The sequence below is a fragment of the Sceloporus occidentalis genome, unplaced genomic scaffold, assembly GCF_023333645.1.
Source record: "Sceloporus occidentalis isolate IW3139 unplaced genomic scaffold, rSceOcc1.0.p SCAF_9, whole genome shotgun sequence".
In the NCBI taxonomy this organism is placed as follows: Eukaryota; Metazoa; Chordata; class Lepidosauria; order Squamata; family Phrynosomatidae; genus Sceloporus; species Sceloporus occidentalis.
The window spans coordinates 27,388,293-27,404,309 of record NW_028316989.1 but is presented as its reverse complement, the minus strand read 5'-3'; the positions used below and the strand labels follow the sequence as shown (position 1 = coordinate 27,404,309).

General features: G+C 44.6%; 2 protein-coding genes across 6 annotated transcripts in view; one reads left to right on the top strand and one right to left on the bottom strand.

Annotated features, from left to right (window-relative positions):
* Positions 1 to 1,288: 1,288 nt before the first annotated feature.
* Positions 1,289 to 4,650, bottom strand: LOC149307117 (C2 calcium-dependent domain-containing protein 4C-like). The gene is made up of 2 exons (XM_089537763.1): positions 4,563 to 4,650; positions 1,289 to 2,854 (listed from the first exon to the last, which is right to left on the bottom strand). The coding sequence occupies exon 2, from the start codon at positions 2,790 to 2,792 to the stop codon at positions 1,434 to 1,436; it is 1,359 nt and encodes a 452-aa protein (XP_089393889.1). The 5' UTR covers positions 2,793 to 2,854; positions 4,563 to 4,650; the 3' UTR covers positions 1,289 to 1,433.
* A 9,206-nt stretch (positions 4,651 to 13,856) lies between these two features.
* Positions 13,857 to 16,017, top strand: part of LOC149307116 (talin-2) — a 125,707-nt gene continuing 123,546 nt past the window's right edge. For 3 of the 5 annotated variants that reach the window (XM_089538216.1, XM_089538214.1, XM_089538212.1), the window contains exon 1: positions 13,860 to 14,193. The gene's annotated coding sequence lies outside the window, so the exon portion shown is untranslated. Of the gene's footprint in view, positions 14,194 to 16,017 lie in introns of all 5 variants that reach the window. The other 2 variants (XM_089538217.1, XM_089538215.1) reach the window with 2 other exon arrangements.

Here is a 16,017-nt window from a genome sequence, read left to right as displayed (position 1 = left end):
CTAGACTAAAGGCTAGCTTAGGTTAGTCCCCTTGTTGGATGCTGGATTCTTAGTCTAACTCTTTGCCATGAAGAAATACACAGCTAAAGCACTCCTGAAAGATGTTGGTCCAACCTTGGTATAAAAACCTCCAAAGATGGAAAGTCCACCATCCTCCAAGGCAGTCCCTTCCATGCTCAAAGGCTCTTATAGTCAATGTTTAGGTGGAATCTCTTTTCTTGTAATTTGGATACCTCGGTTCATGTTCTACTCTGTGGAGCAGGAGAAAACAAGCTGGCTCCATCTTCTACATCTCATGCCTTCAAATGTTTTTTTAAAGACAGCTATAATGTCTTCGAAAAATTACTAGCATATATTTTTATGCATTTTGGTTGTACCCATAAAGATATCACTATTTTATGGATTTTGGATATTATTGTACTTTGCTATACAGCCAACACAGGTACCCCTGGATATGTCACCTCTCTGTTTTCTCTTCTTCAAACAAAATATCTCCAGCTCCTTAAATCATTCCTCATAAGGCTTGCTTTCCAGATCTTTGATCATCTGTATAACTCTGCAATAGATCCCTGTTTACTTTGTGCTTGGCCCAAATCTACAACAGTCTGGGAATAATGGAAGGACTTCTTAAATCATGAATAGTGCAAGGATACTGTGAGCCTGTGGCTGCTGGAAGAGCAAATGTCATTGGTTTGGGTTTTTGAAGTAGGCCGAATGCCCTATTGCTAATTTTGAGAAGTGGTTTGACTTCAGATTTTATTGCTAACTGGAGTAGAATGCTATATTCAGTCCTGTACGAGATCCAATTAAGGTAATTGAATCTTGCATTTTCACCACCTTCAGCGGATGGGCTGTGTGAAAAACGGAGCGACAATCACGTAGACAACTGGAAAGCACTCTAAACCCCCATCGCTGGAAGAGAATTAACAATGCTAGTTGCCTGTTCCCAATCAAATGGTGCTGGCTTTCCAAATATTCTGTCATGCGAGGATCTAAAAATATTGGAATGGACTTTTCAAAAGAGCATGGTAACAAAAGAAAGCTACAAAATTAGACATTTGCAGAGCCAGAAGGTGATGAATCTGCAACTCCCAAGAGAACGGGAAATTAAGGATGCACTCTGGATCTTGCCTTTGCTAATAAACTCAATGCTTTCATTGGCAAATGCAAGATCCAGAGTGCGTCCTTAATTCATCTTGTCGACAGGCAACCTGAAGGCACATATGCAAACAAACCAGGATCCTTTGCTACCCCTTTGCCAAAACCACAAAACACACATGCTGCATGGTTTAAATAAAAATCCAGTTTATTAAAATAGAAATAAAAAAACATTGCACAGCCACATGGGCACACACACACAATACAAAAATAGATAAATAATTAATATTTGCCAGGTGGTAATATTTTTTTAAAAAAGAAACCACTGGAGAGTCTTAGGCCGTGAGGAGAGTTATAAGAGCCACTTGGCTTTCACCCAAGACAAGGTCCCTTTTCATGTTGTAACCCTTGTTGACAGCCTTCATCCGGAGGAAAAAGCTGTAGAGGTCATCCTCGGTGACCCCCACAAAGAAAAAGTCCTCGTTGAAAATGGGGTTACGGCTCCGCTTGATGACGGTGCTGCGTTGCTTCTGGATCTTGCCCGGCACAAGTGAGAACGTGATGCAACAGTGGATGCTCTTGGACTCCATTGACATTGGATACAAGCCCTCTACGCTGATCAGACGGACCCGGAGGCGTCGGTTTTCGGCACAGTACTCCGAGGAGAGTCGGATCAAGGCTCCTGCACCCAAGACGATGGTGCTTTCCCGACCCAGCCTCTCCCGACCGCAGGGAAGATCCAGGGGGAAAATAGGCAATGGAGACAAGCTGTAAGCTCGGGAAGAGGGTGGCACAGGGTCAAAAAGGCTCTCCGAAGACCTCCTGGTGGCATTAGGGCTGCTGTCGGTGGAGCTGCCCCCTTCCTCCGTCGACAAGGAATCAGCTCGTCCTGACCGGGCCCAGCTGCTCCGGGTCTTCAGGGTCTTCCCCAAAAATCCATCGTGGCTCCAGGCTTTGAAGAGGGAACCAGACCGGACAGAAAGCGGCGACCGGCCAAGACGCGGAGAGCTAAAAGGCGAAGACTCAGTGGAGGAGGCCGTGTCGCTATCCCAGGCCCCCTGCCGCCTCCTGGTCAGGAGAACTGGATGGATGCCCATGGGGCTAGTGGAGGCCAGTTCTCGGCCACTGTAACTGCTGGCCCGGGATCGGGGTAGGGAGAGTCCAGACCCGGAGGAGTTGCAATGCAAAGGACCCTCACTGTGGAAGATGGACTCCTTCCTCCGGGTATGGGGACTTTCCAAAAGGGTACAGAAGCCGTAGGAGGTCTGGGCCTTGGGGAAGTGGGGCAAAGACAAGGCCGCCTGTGACTGGGGGTCCGAATTGGTGCCGTCTTCTTCCTCCTCTTCCTCCTCCAAGCCAGAGATCTCCTCCACGCTTTCCACCTGGATGAGATGGGGCAGGAATAAGCTGGCGTTGTTATTCATCCCGCTAATGTGGTCAGGTGCCAACGCCGCATGCTGCAAGCACGGCTCTGTGAGACAGCGGTGAGGAAGGAAAGCCGCCCCAGGGCTCTTCATCGGTGGAGGTGTCGCAAGCCGCGGGGGGATGCAGAACTCTGGGATGCGGTCTGGAGTCAAGATGTTGGAGAAAGCGGAAGCTGGAGGGGTGGATTTGTCAGTGGGCAAGCTCAGGAATGACAGACCCGGAGGGCTGGCCTCCCCTGGAGAGGACCTCACTTTGTCCAGGAGCCACATGGAAGCAGCCGGTCGGGAGTCCCACGCGAGGGTCCACAGAGAAAGAGAAAGAACAGAGGGACCTGTCCAGAAAGAAAAATGCAAAGGGGTCAGGTTCTCTGAAAAACCACAATCTTGCAAAGCAGCTAAAGGAAACAGCTGGCGTTTGCATGCACCCAGACATCCTCTTTTTCCATGTCATACATTTCAACCTTCTGTCCAAAAGGGATTTCAAAATGTTCTCCATTTTGATTTCTTTTTTAAAATAATATTTTTATTTGTTCTAACACGAATCTCACAGACAAACTTCCCCAGCGCTAACACAACAAAATAAAAAGTCTTTACAAGCCATTATACGAAGCAACTACCTATCACTCCCTATATGCATTATGTTACTTTTCATTGCATACAACCATATTTATTTATCATAACAAATTACTATACAATTTAAAAATGAAATGTTTACCTAATTTCTACTCCCTGCCTATAACTTTTTCCTGCATGAATCAAATGATGGAAAACGTCTTCCGTTTTGAGAATGACTGAGGCAGGAATTTATATTAATGTTTTCAGCTTTGGTTTTGTAACAGACTACAATTTTTTCTTGAATGTTCTACATTTTGCAGTGCCAAACGCTGACCATAGAATTGCGCTGGAGGAGCTACAAATGCCTAGCGGAGTGTTCTCTGTAGGAATCTCTAGGTCCTTCAGTATGACCTTTGGTTAAAGTTGACCAAAGAGTTATGCCTGAGGACCTAGATATTTCTAGAGAAAACATACTAATAAAATCCGTGAATAACCAACTCCACAAAAGCCAAAGCTGCAAATGGGGAGGGATAAGGGTATTTGACTTGGTGCCTGTCCAAGGTACACCCACAACTCTCCTCCAGGACTACATTTTCAATGTCTTCCTATCTGCTTTCTTCACTGTCCAGCTTTCACAGCCAGACACAGAAGTTATGGGGTTTATGGGGGAAACCCCATGGGGAAATACCACGCCATGGACCATCCTAACTTTACTATTCAATCATACATAGCTTGATACTTCAGGATCTTTGAATTCTCACTCGGCTGTGAAACCCCCTGGTTGACTCTGGGCAAGTCACATTCTCTCAGCCTCAGAGGCAAGACACGACAAACCTCCTCTGAACAAATCTGGCCAAGAAAACCCTGCGACAGGTTCACCTTTGAGTCGCCATAAGTAGGAAAACACTTGAAAACATACAACAACAGCAGTCTTGCCTAGTTCCTTCCAAGTCCTTGCCTTCTTCTGATTTCCTGACCACATTCTGAACAATGACTGAGCCAAAGGATGGGAGAAAATCTGGAATTATCTCCATGTTTGCATCCTGGTGCCATAGCCAACAATTGTTAGTACATAGAGAGAGATCTAGTTGTACCTTTCCGACTATCAAGTCTCAAAGGCGCTACAGATCTCTCTACATACCACTTCTAAAGACTAACACAGCTATATATCTTGGAATTGGTACAAAGAGCCCCTCCTAAACACTAGTTACCCCCAAAAACCTTATATACAGGGAGAAGCCAAGAAGACAAGGCTGTTATTTTTTTTTTTTTATTTTGAGCTTGTTAAAATGGTTTAATGGGGTTTTTATACCAACATTTTAATGCTTTGGTATTGGTTTTTAACCTGTACTGTTTTAAATTTCTTGTTAGCAGCCTATATCAGGAGAAAAGAGGAATAAAAGTATAATTAATTAATTAATAATATTAGTAATAATTGCTCAGGAGCAAAACCAAAGTGGGGAGATGAACCAAGCAATCGCCTACCTTGCAAGGTCGTCGTTTCCCAGGTTCACAAGAAAGGAACAAGGCGGCGGCGGCGGCGGCACCTCCGAGGTTTTGCCTCCTTTTTATCCGGTACGATTGCGCTGCAGCTGCACAAAGCGAATGCAGAAACAAAGCCTCCGGTTCTCCCTTTTATTGTCTAGCCGCGGTGCGTCGCAGCCAATCGGAAGCCGAGGAGGGCGGAGGCGGCCTCTGATTGGCCAGCATCTTCTCCAGGTTCTCCAACGTTCTGAGGCTGAGATGCCCAGGAGGATTCTTTCAAACCAAGGCAGCAGCATCCATCATCCACAGCCCCTTTCTTCCAACTGAGATCCCATCACCAACATACCCACTTTTTCAGACTTCAGAGCCCATCATCCATACACATCCTTTTTTCGAACTATGGCATCCATCATCCAGCCCTGCTGGTTGTTTGGGCTTGCTTTTGTTTTTTGCAATGAGAGAGAAAAAAGAAAGCCTGAGCTAGAAGAAAGTGCATTTTGGGAGAGGGGAGGGACTGCAATGCCCAGGGTCCACTGTCTGGGTAAGCATTCTGGATGCTGTCATTCAAAAGAAGGAAAAGAAAAGGGAACTTGCTCTTGCCAGCTCCTAGAGGTTTTCAAAACTATGCTGTCCAGCATCCACAGGAAGGGGATTCTGGGTCCTGAACAGGGGATAAGAGTAAAATCATGTGGATATTGGGCCTGTTGTTGTTGTTGTTGTGTGCCTTCAAGCTGTTTCTGACTTATGGCAGCCCTAAAGCCAACCTTTCATGGGATTTTCTTGGCAAGGTTTGTTCAGAGGAGGTTTGCCATTGCTTTCTCCTGAGGCTGAGACAATGTGACTTGCCCAATGATTCGAACCCTGATCTCCAGAGAGTCCTAGTAAAACTCTCAAACATATTATGCAGCGCTGGCTTTTGTTGATGAACTCTGCCATCTATTGGCAGTCAAATGGAAAAAGCGACAACAAACTTAGCTAGCAATCCAGGCTCTGACTTTGTTGTTGTTGTTGTTGTTGTGTGCCTTCGAGTCATTTCCAGCTTCTGGCGACTATGACTTTGGAGACCAGGATTCGAATCCCAGCTCGGCCATAGAAACCCACTGGGTGACTTTAGGCAAGTCACACTCTCTCAACCTCTGAAGAAACTGGCCATGAAAACCCCATGATAGCAACAAAAAGCAAAGCTATCGTGGGGTTTTCTGGGCAGGTTTCTTCAGAGAGGGTTTGCAGAGGTCACTCGGTGGGCTGCTGTGACCGAGACGGGATTCAAACCCTGGTCTCCAGGGTCATACTCCAGTGTTCAAATCACTGTGCCACTCTGTCAGCCTTCTGGCGACCCTAAGCTTAGTCCTCCGATAAAGCAATGTCTCTTTTGCATGATGCCACTCCAAAACGTCTTCTCCCAATGAAACCCCACAACCTCCCTCTAAACAGCTCTCTCTTTTGGTACAAAAACTGCTGGGTCCTTTTTTGCAAAGAAGAGAACTGGACAGGCTCTTACCAAGTTGAAGGACATGGCTGGGTGATTCATGAGCATCTTGTCTTCTGCACTGCAAGCCGAAGGAGGAACATTCTCCGAGTTCAGAGCATGCAATCTTCCCGGACTGTTTCTTCCAGCATGACCTAGAAAAGGACACAGCTTGTAAACATTCTTCTTCTTGTTGTTGTTGTTGCTGTTATTGCCAGCATGTTCTTCAGGAAAAATGCTGAGTGCATTTGACTTTTGAAATGTGGTCTTCCTCATATGAGCTCAGAGCAGCTTAAAGATGCATACAGAGAGTTAAAATCTAGGAACTAGAAAGACTTAACATCACAGTTTGGAAATCACAAATTGCACAAATGACTAAAAACTGAAGATTTAAAAATCCCACTTTGGAAAATTACAAATTGGACAAATGGCTACAAACTTTAAAGAAGCAACATCACCGTTTGGAAAAGCACAAATTGAACAAATGACAAATATCTAAAATCATCACTGACAATTAAATATCTGCTGAAACAGAATCACAGAATAAAAGGGACCTCAAGGTTCATGTCTCCAATGCAAGCAATTCTATGGTCCTGTTTTAGCAAATGCTTTTTAAGATATATGGTTTTGGATGTATCATTTTAAATGTGTGCAGTTTGTGATTTAGACAACAATAAAACAGAGTAAGAGCAACACAGGCAAGTTGCCATAAAAAAAACCAAACCCTTGTATTATGCTAGAAAGCTTCTGCAAATAAGTGCATTAACAAGGAAACCTTGAGGTTTGCAAAGCACAAATTTGGAGAAGACAACTTAATCTCTAATGCAAGGGACTTCCAAAACCAAAAAATACCCTAGTATATATATTGATAGTTACTTATTTCTATAGTTATTTTATTGTTAATCACTGTTTTGCCCACCAGGGCTCTCAAAGCATTTTATAAAGGAACAGATTATGAATGTTCTTTAAATGACTATCCAAAGCCATTTCAAAAAAGACCAAACCACTAGAAACCATACACAAACAACCAGTCTTGTGATGCTTCAGTCCTGGCTTTAGCCTTGGACAGGAGCAAAATGTTCAGAGCTGGGACTGTGGCACACTTTCCCTTGCAAGCAGAGAGAAGAAGTGGGAGGGAAGAGGGTTATTTTTACGTTTCCAGGTCTCCAGAAAAGCTTACTTAAATCCTGAAAAGCTCAGACGCACAACTAGGCCAAGGACCTTGAAGAATGAGGTGTGTTGTTCCCCCAGACAGTATAAAAGCTCAGAATTAGGTCACGGACTGTTAGCCAAAAGAGATGTCTCGCCTATGACTTTCCTAGACTTCTTGCTCGAAAAGATCCTCTCCACCACTTTCTTAAGGATCCACTAGCAATTCACATTTCCCCCATTCTATATTTACTGTATATACTGTAAAACCTCCCCTGAATGGCTCTTTTGCCAAGAAAATCCCAAAACGGGTTTGCCATATATTGGAAATGACTTGGAGGCACACAAGAACAACAACACAACTGTTGAAAAAGTTTTCAGAGCAAACCTTGGAGAGCTGGGCTGCCAAGAACTACTAGCTAGAAGGCAACCTCCTCTGTGAAGATCAATAGCTCCATCTGCTGACAATTGAAGGAGCAAATGGCCATTCAGGTTAACTGAAGTGTATTGCGAAATAAAGATTTGCTTTCACTCTACACAATCAGGGTATTTTCTATACCACTTCTATACCATTCGAATCCTGGTCTCCCAAAGAGTCTTAGTGCAACCATCCAGCCATTTTACCATATTGTTATGAGTCTCCAAGTGGGTTCTGATTCATAGTGACCTCCTTGTAGGGCTTTCCTGGCCAGGTTTCATCAGAGGAGGGTTGCCATTCCCTTCCTCTGAAGCTGAGAGAGTGTAACTTGCCCAAGTTCATCCAGTGAGGTTCCATGGTCGATCAAGGATTCAAACTCTGGTTTCCTGGAGTCCAGACAATAATAATAATAAAATAATAATAATGTATATGCCGTCCAATCACTGGGAATCCGGGTGGCTTACAACAGAGGGGATAATAGACGGTTCCCTGCCCTCAGGCTTACAATCTAAAAGACAGGACACAAAAGGAGAAGGCAATGGTGAGGGGGGGAGGGGAGGGGATCAGGTCCAGCATTCCTCTCCCTCTTGCTTCCTTCCTCTTCCCCAGAGATGGTTTCGGGGGTCCTGTTTGCTGCTCTGCATTTGCAACCCATCTCTCTGTAACCAGAGAATGCACCACTCCATGCTGGAATTAAGAGGGATGCAGGTTCCCACCAAAACCAGTCTTGCACTTGCCCACTCTTGTGCTAAAACCTCTTTCTCTCCCCCCCCCCCCCTGTCTTTGGAACACAATCCTGCAGGGATTCTCCAAAATGACAGCATCACCATAGCTAATGCAAGGGCCTATTGTGCAACAGCTGCAAACATCTGGAGGAAGAGCCAGCCTGCCTCCTCATGGCCTCCCCACCTGTTGCAGAAAATGGAGACGAACATCCAGCTCTCTTGCAGGCACTGCTTAATTCCATACACGTTTAGTTAGTTTTTGGCTTAACAACTGGAGCCATTTACTGTACACCGCTATGATCATTGCGGAATAGCGGTCTATAAATAAAACATATTATTATTATATTATTATAAAGCAGTGGTTCCCAAACTTTGGTCCTCCAGATATTTTGAACCTCAGTGCCCAAATTTCTTGACCACTGGCCAAGCTGGCTGGGGCTTCTGGGAAATGAAGTTCAAAAACTTAACATCTGGTGGACCAAAGTTTGGGAACCACTCATTCAAAGCATAACCCACCAGGGTCAGGTTTTCACAGAAGAACTTCCCCAGTCGTGTTTCTTGGACTGTCAGCAAGGCTGCAAGGAGGATTTAATGATTTAACTCCAAGAAGCTCCATTTCCCAAGTTACAAACTCCAGAATAGGAAAACTGAACTGTCCACCATGGAGACAGATTCCTGAAGCCAACATTCCAGTCTACCAATTGCAAAGTTCCACGAAACACAAATACCGTACCATAGTGGGTTTGCAGAGATTGGAAGCATCCAGTGACTCTGGTCCGTTGCTTGAATCTTTATTGCAAATAGATAATCTGGGCTGATCTTTAGCCATTTCAAGTCTTTTGAGACATTCCCAGCAGCAGGTTTCCAGTGAAAGTCCCAATCCCATTATGAAGCATTGCAACCATCTGGCTTCCCAGAAGGATGATGGATCAGACTCTCCGCAAATCAGGGAGAAAGGAGTCTGACCTGACATCTTGGTGGCACTTAAAGAACAAACACTGAAGGCCTTGTTTGGGATGTGGCTAATTTTGACCATTTGCCAAACCCTTTTCTCTGCCCTGTGACCAGCTACACAACACACACACACATGCATACTTCCAAACACAGCAATCCTGAATTGCACTGGCTTCAACAAGAGTAAGCCTTTTGGAAACAACTTGAAGGCACCAACAACAAGAAGATAAACATCAATTTCAAACTGGAATCTAAAAGGTTTATGCAAAAGCCATAGCGAGCAAATCCTGGGCTTCGTAAGCAGATGTTTATAGTTTATTAAAGGTGCAAATGTGACAAGATTTCTAATAATGACTTTTGCTAGAGCAGGCAATGAGCTTCTGGCTGGCATCCAAGAAAGGAAAGGCACTTTGAAGTTGCAGTGATGCTTTCTCCCTTTGCAAGGATGCAAAGAAATGAGACAGTGCCCATCTGAACGCATCCACAGCTGCATTTTTGCTTTTTCTAAAGCATCCAAAGGCATGTGGCAACATAAATCAAAAGCAGAGGCTCTGGTGGAGAACCATAAAGAAAGCCACAGGACAAAAGGAAGGCACAGATGTTGCTTGTTACTATCAGAAGGAAAGGGGAGCTATAAACCCAGATCATAACTCTCCCAATTATTTGTAATGACTCCTTTGAAAGCAAGGCGACAACAATATGGGCAGCATTAAAGGCAATGGCAAGGGCTGGCCCTTTACAATGATAGCCTCCGTTGGTTTGAGTTCAGAAAAATGGATGCATGGTGTCAGGATCCCACCTTGTGCTTGCAAAGTGTATAACTCTATACTGGCGTACTTAGATGGTGGTTGCACTACATTGCCCTTCGGCTGACTATCGTTATTGTAATTAATGAAAAAACCAGTTTAGTGTAGCCATTTGAGGGTTGGACTACAGGTGCATCTACACCAGTCTTTGGTCCTCCAGATGTCTTGGACTTCAGCTCCCAGAACTCTTGATTATTGGCCAAGTTGGCTGGGGCTTCTGAGAGGTGAAGTCCAAAACACCTGGAGGACTAAAGTTTGGGGATCACTGATCCACACTGTAGAAATAATGCAGTTTGACATCACTTTAACTGCCATGCCTCCACCTTAGAAAAAGCTGGGATTTGTAGTTTGTCAGAGCACTCTTTGGCAGAGAAGGCTAAAGTCCTTGGTTTTATAGGATGGCACAACAGGACTCAAAGTGGTGTCAAACTGCATTATTTCTGCAGTGTAGATGCACTCCTGGACTAAGGGAGATCAAGGTTAAAACACCTGGTCAGTACTGGAAACCCACTAGGTGAACTGTGGGCAAGTCACACACTCTCAGCCTCTTCAAAAAGCCATGGGAAACCTCCTTGGAATAAATCTGGCCATGAAAGCCCAATGGTAGGTTTGCCATATAGATACCAGCATAGTCATAGTGGTCTGTATATTGGACTCTGGGAGACCAGGGTTCAAATCCTCACTTAGCCCTGGAAAACCACTGAACAGACCTTAGGGCAAGTCACACTCTCTCAACCTTAATAGGGCAAACATCCTGAGAACAAATCTTGCCAAGAATATCTTAGGCTAGGCTCAGCATACATTGGAATTGATTTGAAGGCACATGACAAGAAAGCATTAAACAAAGGTGGATTGTGTTTAAATCAGCACTGCAGTTACCTTTCTTGCTTGCCTTACTCTTTCTTTCTTTCTTTCTTTCTTTCTTGTATCATAAGCCTCTCCTTGTGAACTTGGTTCTGCACAACTTGTTTCAGTTCCTATCCAGATTAAAACCCACTGACCTTTGATGGAATATTATTGAGATAACTAAGCAATAGAACAAATAGATCCGACATCTGAAGGTTAGGAAACTAAACTAATATATGTTATTGTCATTATTTTGTGTTCCATATGCCATGTTTTGGCAAGAAAAGAAGAGAAAAAGATCTTTGTCAGAAACCTCTTATAAAAATAATAATAATAAAGTATCCGTTGGTCTTTGGAAGAGAATGACTTCCTCATCCGGTGAGAACTTCTTGATTCGATTTTGCAAGGGACATTTCATTGCAAGGCTTACAGCTCCCTTGGCAAGATAGGTCTGCAAGGGAGTTTTACAAATCAGAGTCTTTTTGGCAGAAACAAAAATGCCCTTTTAAGGGCCTAAAATGCTTTTATGGCGATAATAAAAGAGATCAGTTACCCTGATAATAAAAGGGATCAGTTACCCCCAGAGTCTGTCATCTTTTCCATTTCCCTGTTACATTATCAGGGTTTTTTGGCTGCTTAAAATGAGGCCCAAAGTGGCAGCAAATGTATCCACCCCCCCTTCTGCTTTTATGTTTTGTTTAAGATAGGCAAAAATATGGGAGATTAAAAATAGGAAGATTTTATTCCCCCCCCCCCCCCCAGAGAATATTGGATCCATCTAAAACCATCAGCTGACCTTATCAATGCCTCTTTGGTCTTGCAGATTGAAAGGAAGCTTTTATCTTTGAGTTATTTTTGTAATTGCAGCAAGAAAATTGCTCCGCCCTGTTCCTCATTTGCTCCAAAATGGCAAAACAAAAATGTGGGTCAGATGGGTTCGGGGATGTCCGAAAGATGCCAAATTGCATGTGCCCAGACCTCGGATGGAGGACTCACAGCAGAGTTGTGTAGCAGAGGGACAGCTAGTAGTAGCTTCCACTGTGTTTTTGTTATCTTTCCCCTATTGACTCTGACGTATTGATATTCATGATTTTAACATAAGTACTGTATGTTTTTAACTATGCTTTTGGATTTAATTCATTTTAATGTGTATTTTTAATATGTGAATTGTGGTACTGTTTTTACTGACTGTTTTTACTGACACTTGTACACCGCTTTGATCTTGGGAAAAGCGGTTAATAAATAAACAATTTATTTATTATTTATTATTGTTGTGTGCCTTCAAGTCGTTCCTGACTTATGACAACCCTAAGGTGAACCTATCATGCATGGGGTTTTCTTGCAAGATTTCTTCAGAGGAGGTTTGCCGTTGCCTTCCCCTGAGGCTGAGAGAGTGTGACTGGACCAGTGGGTTTCATGGCCGAGCGAGGAATCGAACCCTGGTATCCAGAGTCATAGTCCAGTGATCAAACCACTAAGCCATGCTGGGTTATCTCTTCTCAAAGAGACACAGCAGCTTGGAGAGCTCCCAGTAAGCCATCCAAATCTTGGAGTGCATTTACCATCATCCCCCTGACATGAGAGCTACCAGCCACGGCTGCTGTGGGGTGAATCCCCACATGCTGAGCAAAGCATTGATGCCACTAGACAACCCTGGTGGTGAACAGTAACGTTGCACAACAATGCGTAAAATGTATCCGCAAATGTGACCAGCAAATGTGCCTGCATGCACAACTCATCTCCTGAAAAACAGAAACAAACTCACTCACAATAAAACCTCTGCTAAACAAACAGAGCATTAACCAAATTTAAACAGCGATGCAGTTTTGATCTGGAGGAGAGAGCAGTCCATTCTGCCCTGATTGGAATTGCTGTCTTAATTATTGTTATTATTAATTTTAAACCGACAGCAGATGGCACTCTCATTTTATTTTTAATTCCCCTTTCCCTCTTTAAGGAGCACTGTGGCTTAAAGAGAGAGAGAGGCAGCATGGTGCAGTGGTTTGAGCACTGGGCTATGACTCTAGAGACTAAGGTTTGAATCCTCACTTGGCTAGCTCAGGTAGCTAAGTAGGTAGTTAGGTAAGTAGGTAGGTGGGTAGATAGACAGACAGTCAGGTAGATAGATAAGTAGGTGGGTAGGTAGATATGTGGATAGACATAGGTAGTTGGACAGATAGGTAGGTAGGTGAATAGGTGGATAGGCACATAGGTAAGTAGTTGAGCAATCAAGCAGGTAGATAAATAGGTGTGTAGGAAGGTAGTTGGGTAGTCAGGTAGATAAATAGGTAGTCAGGTAAGTAGGTAGATAGACAGACAATCAATTAAGTAGATAAGTAAATAGTTGGTCAGGTAGGTCAGTAGGTAGGTAAATAAGGTAGGTAAATAGTTGGATAGTCAATTAGGTAGATAGGTGTGTAGGTAGGCAGTTGGGTACTCAGGTAGGTAAGTAGGCAGTCAGGTAAGATGTGGATGGGTAGATAGACAAGACAGACAATCGGGTAAATAGATAAGTGGGTAGGTAGGTAGTCAGATAGGTATATAAGGTAGGTAGGTGGATATGTACATTGGTGAGTAGATATGTAGGTGGCTGGATAGATGGGTAGATAGATGAGGAGGTGGGTGGGCAGGTAGACAGATATGTCAACAAATGGGTAGATATAAAGTTAGACAGATAAGTAGGTGGGTGGGGAGGGGCTGCATCTGCCCTGTAGAATTAATCCCCTTGGAGGACCCTGCTTGAACTGCCTCCTATGGAACCCTGGGATGTGGAGTCTAGTCTTGGGGCCCCAAAGCTCCCAGTCCCAGACCCGCCTCCTCGCCTGGAGTTCGGTGCATTTGAGGCGGTGCAAAAGTGCCTTAATTCTGCAGTGCAGATGCAGGGGCAGCCTTAGAGCCCAGGGAGGGAAGGCGGAGGCTGGGGCTCAGGGCGGCCATTCTGCTCTTGCTGCTGCTGCTGCTGCTGCAAGGGCTGGTAGACCGGGGGCCCCGGCGGGGAGGCTCCTTTGGGGCTGGCTGCTGGGGCTAGCGAAGAGGAGGAGGAGGAGGAGGAGGAGGAGGAAGGCCAGCTGGGCAGCTGCTTTGGCCGGTGCTGGTCCCGGGCTGATGACGCGTTTCCTGCTCTGCCAGGGGCTGGGGGCTTGTTGCAATTGCAAGGGAGGCAGCAGCAGAGACCTTGCGAGAGGCCAGGAGCAGCAGCAGGAAGGAGAAGAAGAAGAAGGCGGAGTCCCTCTCGCCATGCCCCAGTGAACCCTCCAGCCGCCAGGTAAGGCTGCCTTCAGACCTGCAAAGGGGCAGGATAAGGGACAGAGAGGGGCTTGCAATGGTGCATTATTATTATTATTATTATTATTATTGCTTTTTTGCATTGCGTTTTTGCATTGGTGCATTGATTATTATTTGCATTTGGTGCACAATTATTTATTTATTTGTTTGGATGGCAGTCCTTTCTTGGGGAAGGGGGGATGCTTGATGCAATCCCTGAGGAGGGAGAAGAGGAAGGGCAATGCTTTGGATCGGGGCTGACCTTGCAGGCATGGCCCACACCCCTTTCCTCTTCGGCCCCCCCCCCATTGCATTGCCTTGTTTTGCACGTGGATGCAGCTGCATGGGACTTAAGCCTCCCCCCCGCTGAAAAACCCTGGTGCAAGGGGAAAAAAACAGCCTATCAAACAGATGGATTGATAGGTTGATCGATCACCTTATCTATCCGTTTGATCTCCGCTTCTCCTCCCTCTTCTGCCTCTTTCCAACTTTCTGAGCCTCTGGGCTGAGGATCGGGGCCCCTTCCCCTCTTAGGAAAGGAAGAGGGACCCGATCCCTTCAGATCTGGGGATCCAAAAAAGCCCAGGCATCCCATTGCCTTTCCTTGGCATGCTTCGCTTCCCTTAAGTCTCATGGGAAGGAGAAGAGAGGCGTGGGGAAAAAGGCTCCTAGGATCTAGTCCCTTGCAACCCAGAAGGTTCCTCTTGGCCTGGAAGAAGCTTCCCCTGTTTCTCCAAAGTCTAGATTTTTCTCCTGAATTTTAAAAAACATTTGCAGGTTCAGGTGTGCAAAGCCAGGCAATTCTTGAGCCTTGCAAGGGAGGTCTTTGGGGGGGCCATAATTTTGGGTCCAAAGGGAGCCATGTTGGGGGGGGGGCTTGGCTGGAAGGAGTCCCATTTTAAAAATGTAAAGCTCTGGGTGCCTTAGCTAATAATAATAGTAGTAGTACTACTACTATTAGTAGTAGCAGTAGCAGCCCCCTGGGCATTGCAGAGAGAGTAGACCTATGGAAGGTGTAGTATTTACACAAGGGCTGGTTTGCCTGGAGGCTTGTTAGTTTATAGGTGGAAGTCTCTCTCTTTAAAATGGAAACGCATTTGCTAGATTGTATTGCATATACTATAAAGCTGAATCCTGTTGATGGTCTGAAGTAGAGTAGACCCATGCAATCTATAGGATTTACACAAGGGTGAGTTTTTGCCTCGGTGTCTGGTTAATGGATGAGAGTCTGCCTCTTTAAAATGCAAACGATATATTCTATTGCATATGTTATAAAGCTGAATCTTGTTGAAGATTTGAACTAGAGTAGACCCATTGAATCAGCAGGATTTACACAAAGGGTGGATTTGTTAATGGGTGAGAGTCCCTCTCTTTACAATGAAAATGCACTGTATATTACATATGTTATAAATTTGAATCTTGTTGAGAGTCTGAACTAGAGTAGACCCATGCAATCGATGGGATTTACCTAAGTGTTGATTTACTTGGTGGGGAGCTGTCGGTTTATGCCAGAGTCCTTTAGGATGAAAATGACTTATTATATTATATTATATTATATTATATTATATTATATTATAAATCTGGATTGAATTGATAATCTAAAATAGAGTAGACCCATAGAATAAATAGGGTTTACGTTTGGATTCACTCCCTTGTTCCAAAGCCTGCTTTTTGTGGATCCCAGCTAGAGTAGGTTCATGCAGTCTGTACCATTTACACAAGTGTTGTCTTACCAGCTTTGGGTGCATCTAATGCAGTTTGATGCCACTTTAAAGTGCTGTAGCTCCATCCTAGGGAATCCTGGGATTTGTAGTTTTGCAAAATC

Bases quoted from the DNA above. Each gene is read 5' to 3' on its own strand.
- LOC149307117 (XM_089537763.1), bottom strand. From the start codon at position 2,792: ATGTGGCTCCTGGACAAAGTGAGGTCCTCTCCAGGGGAGGCCAGCCCT.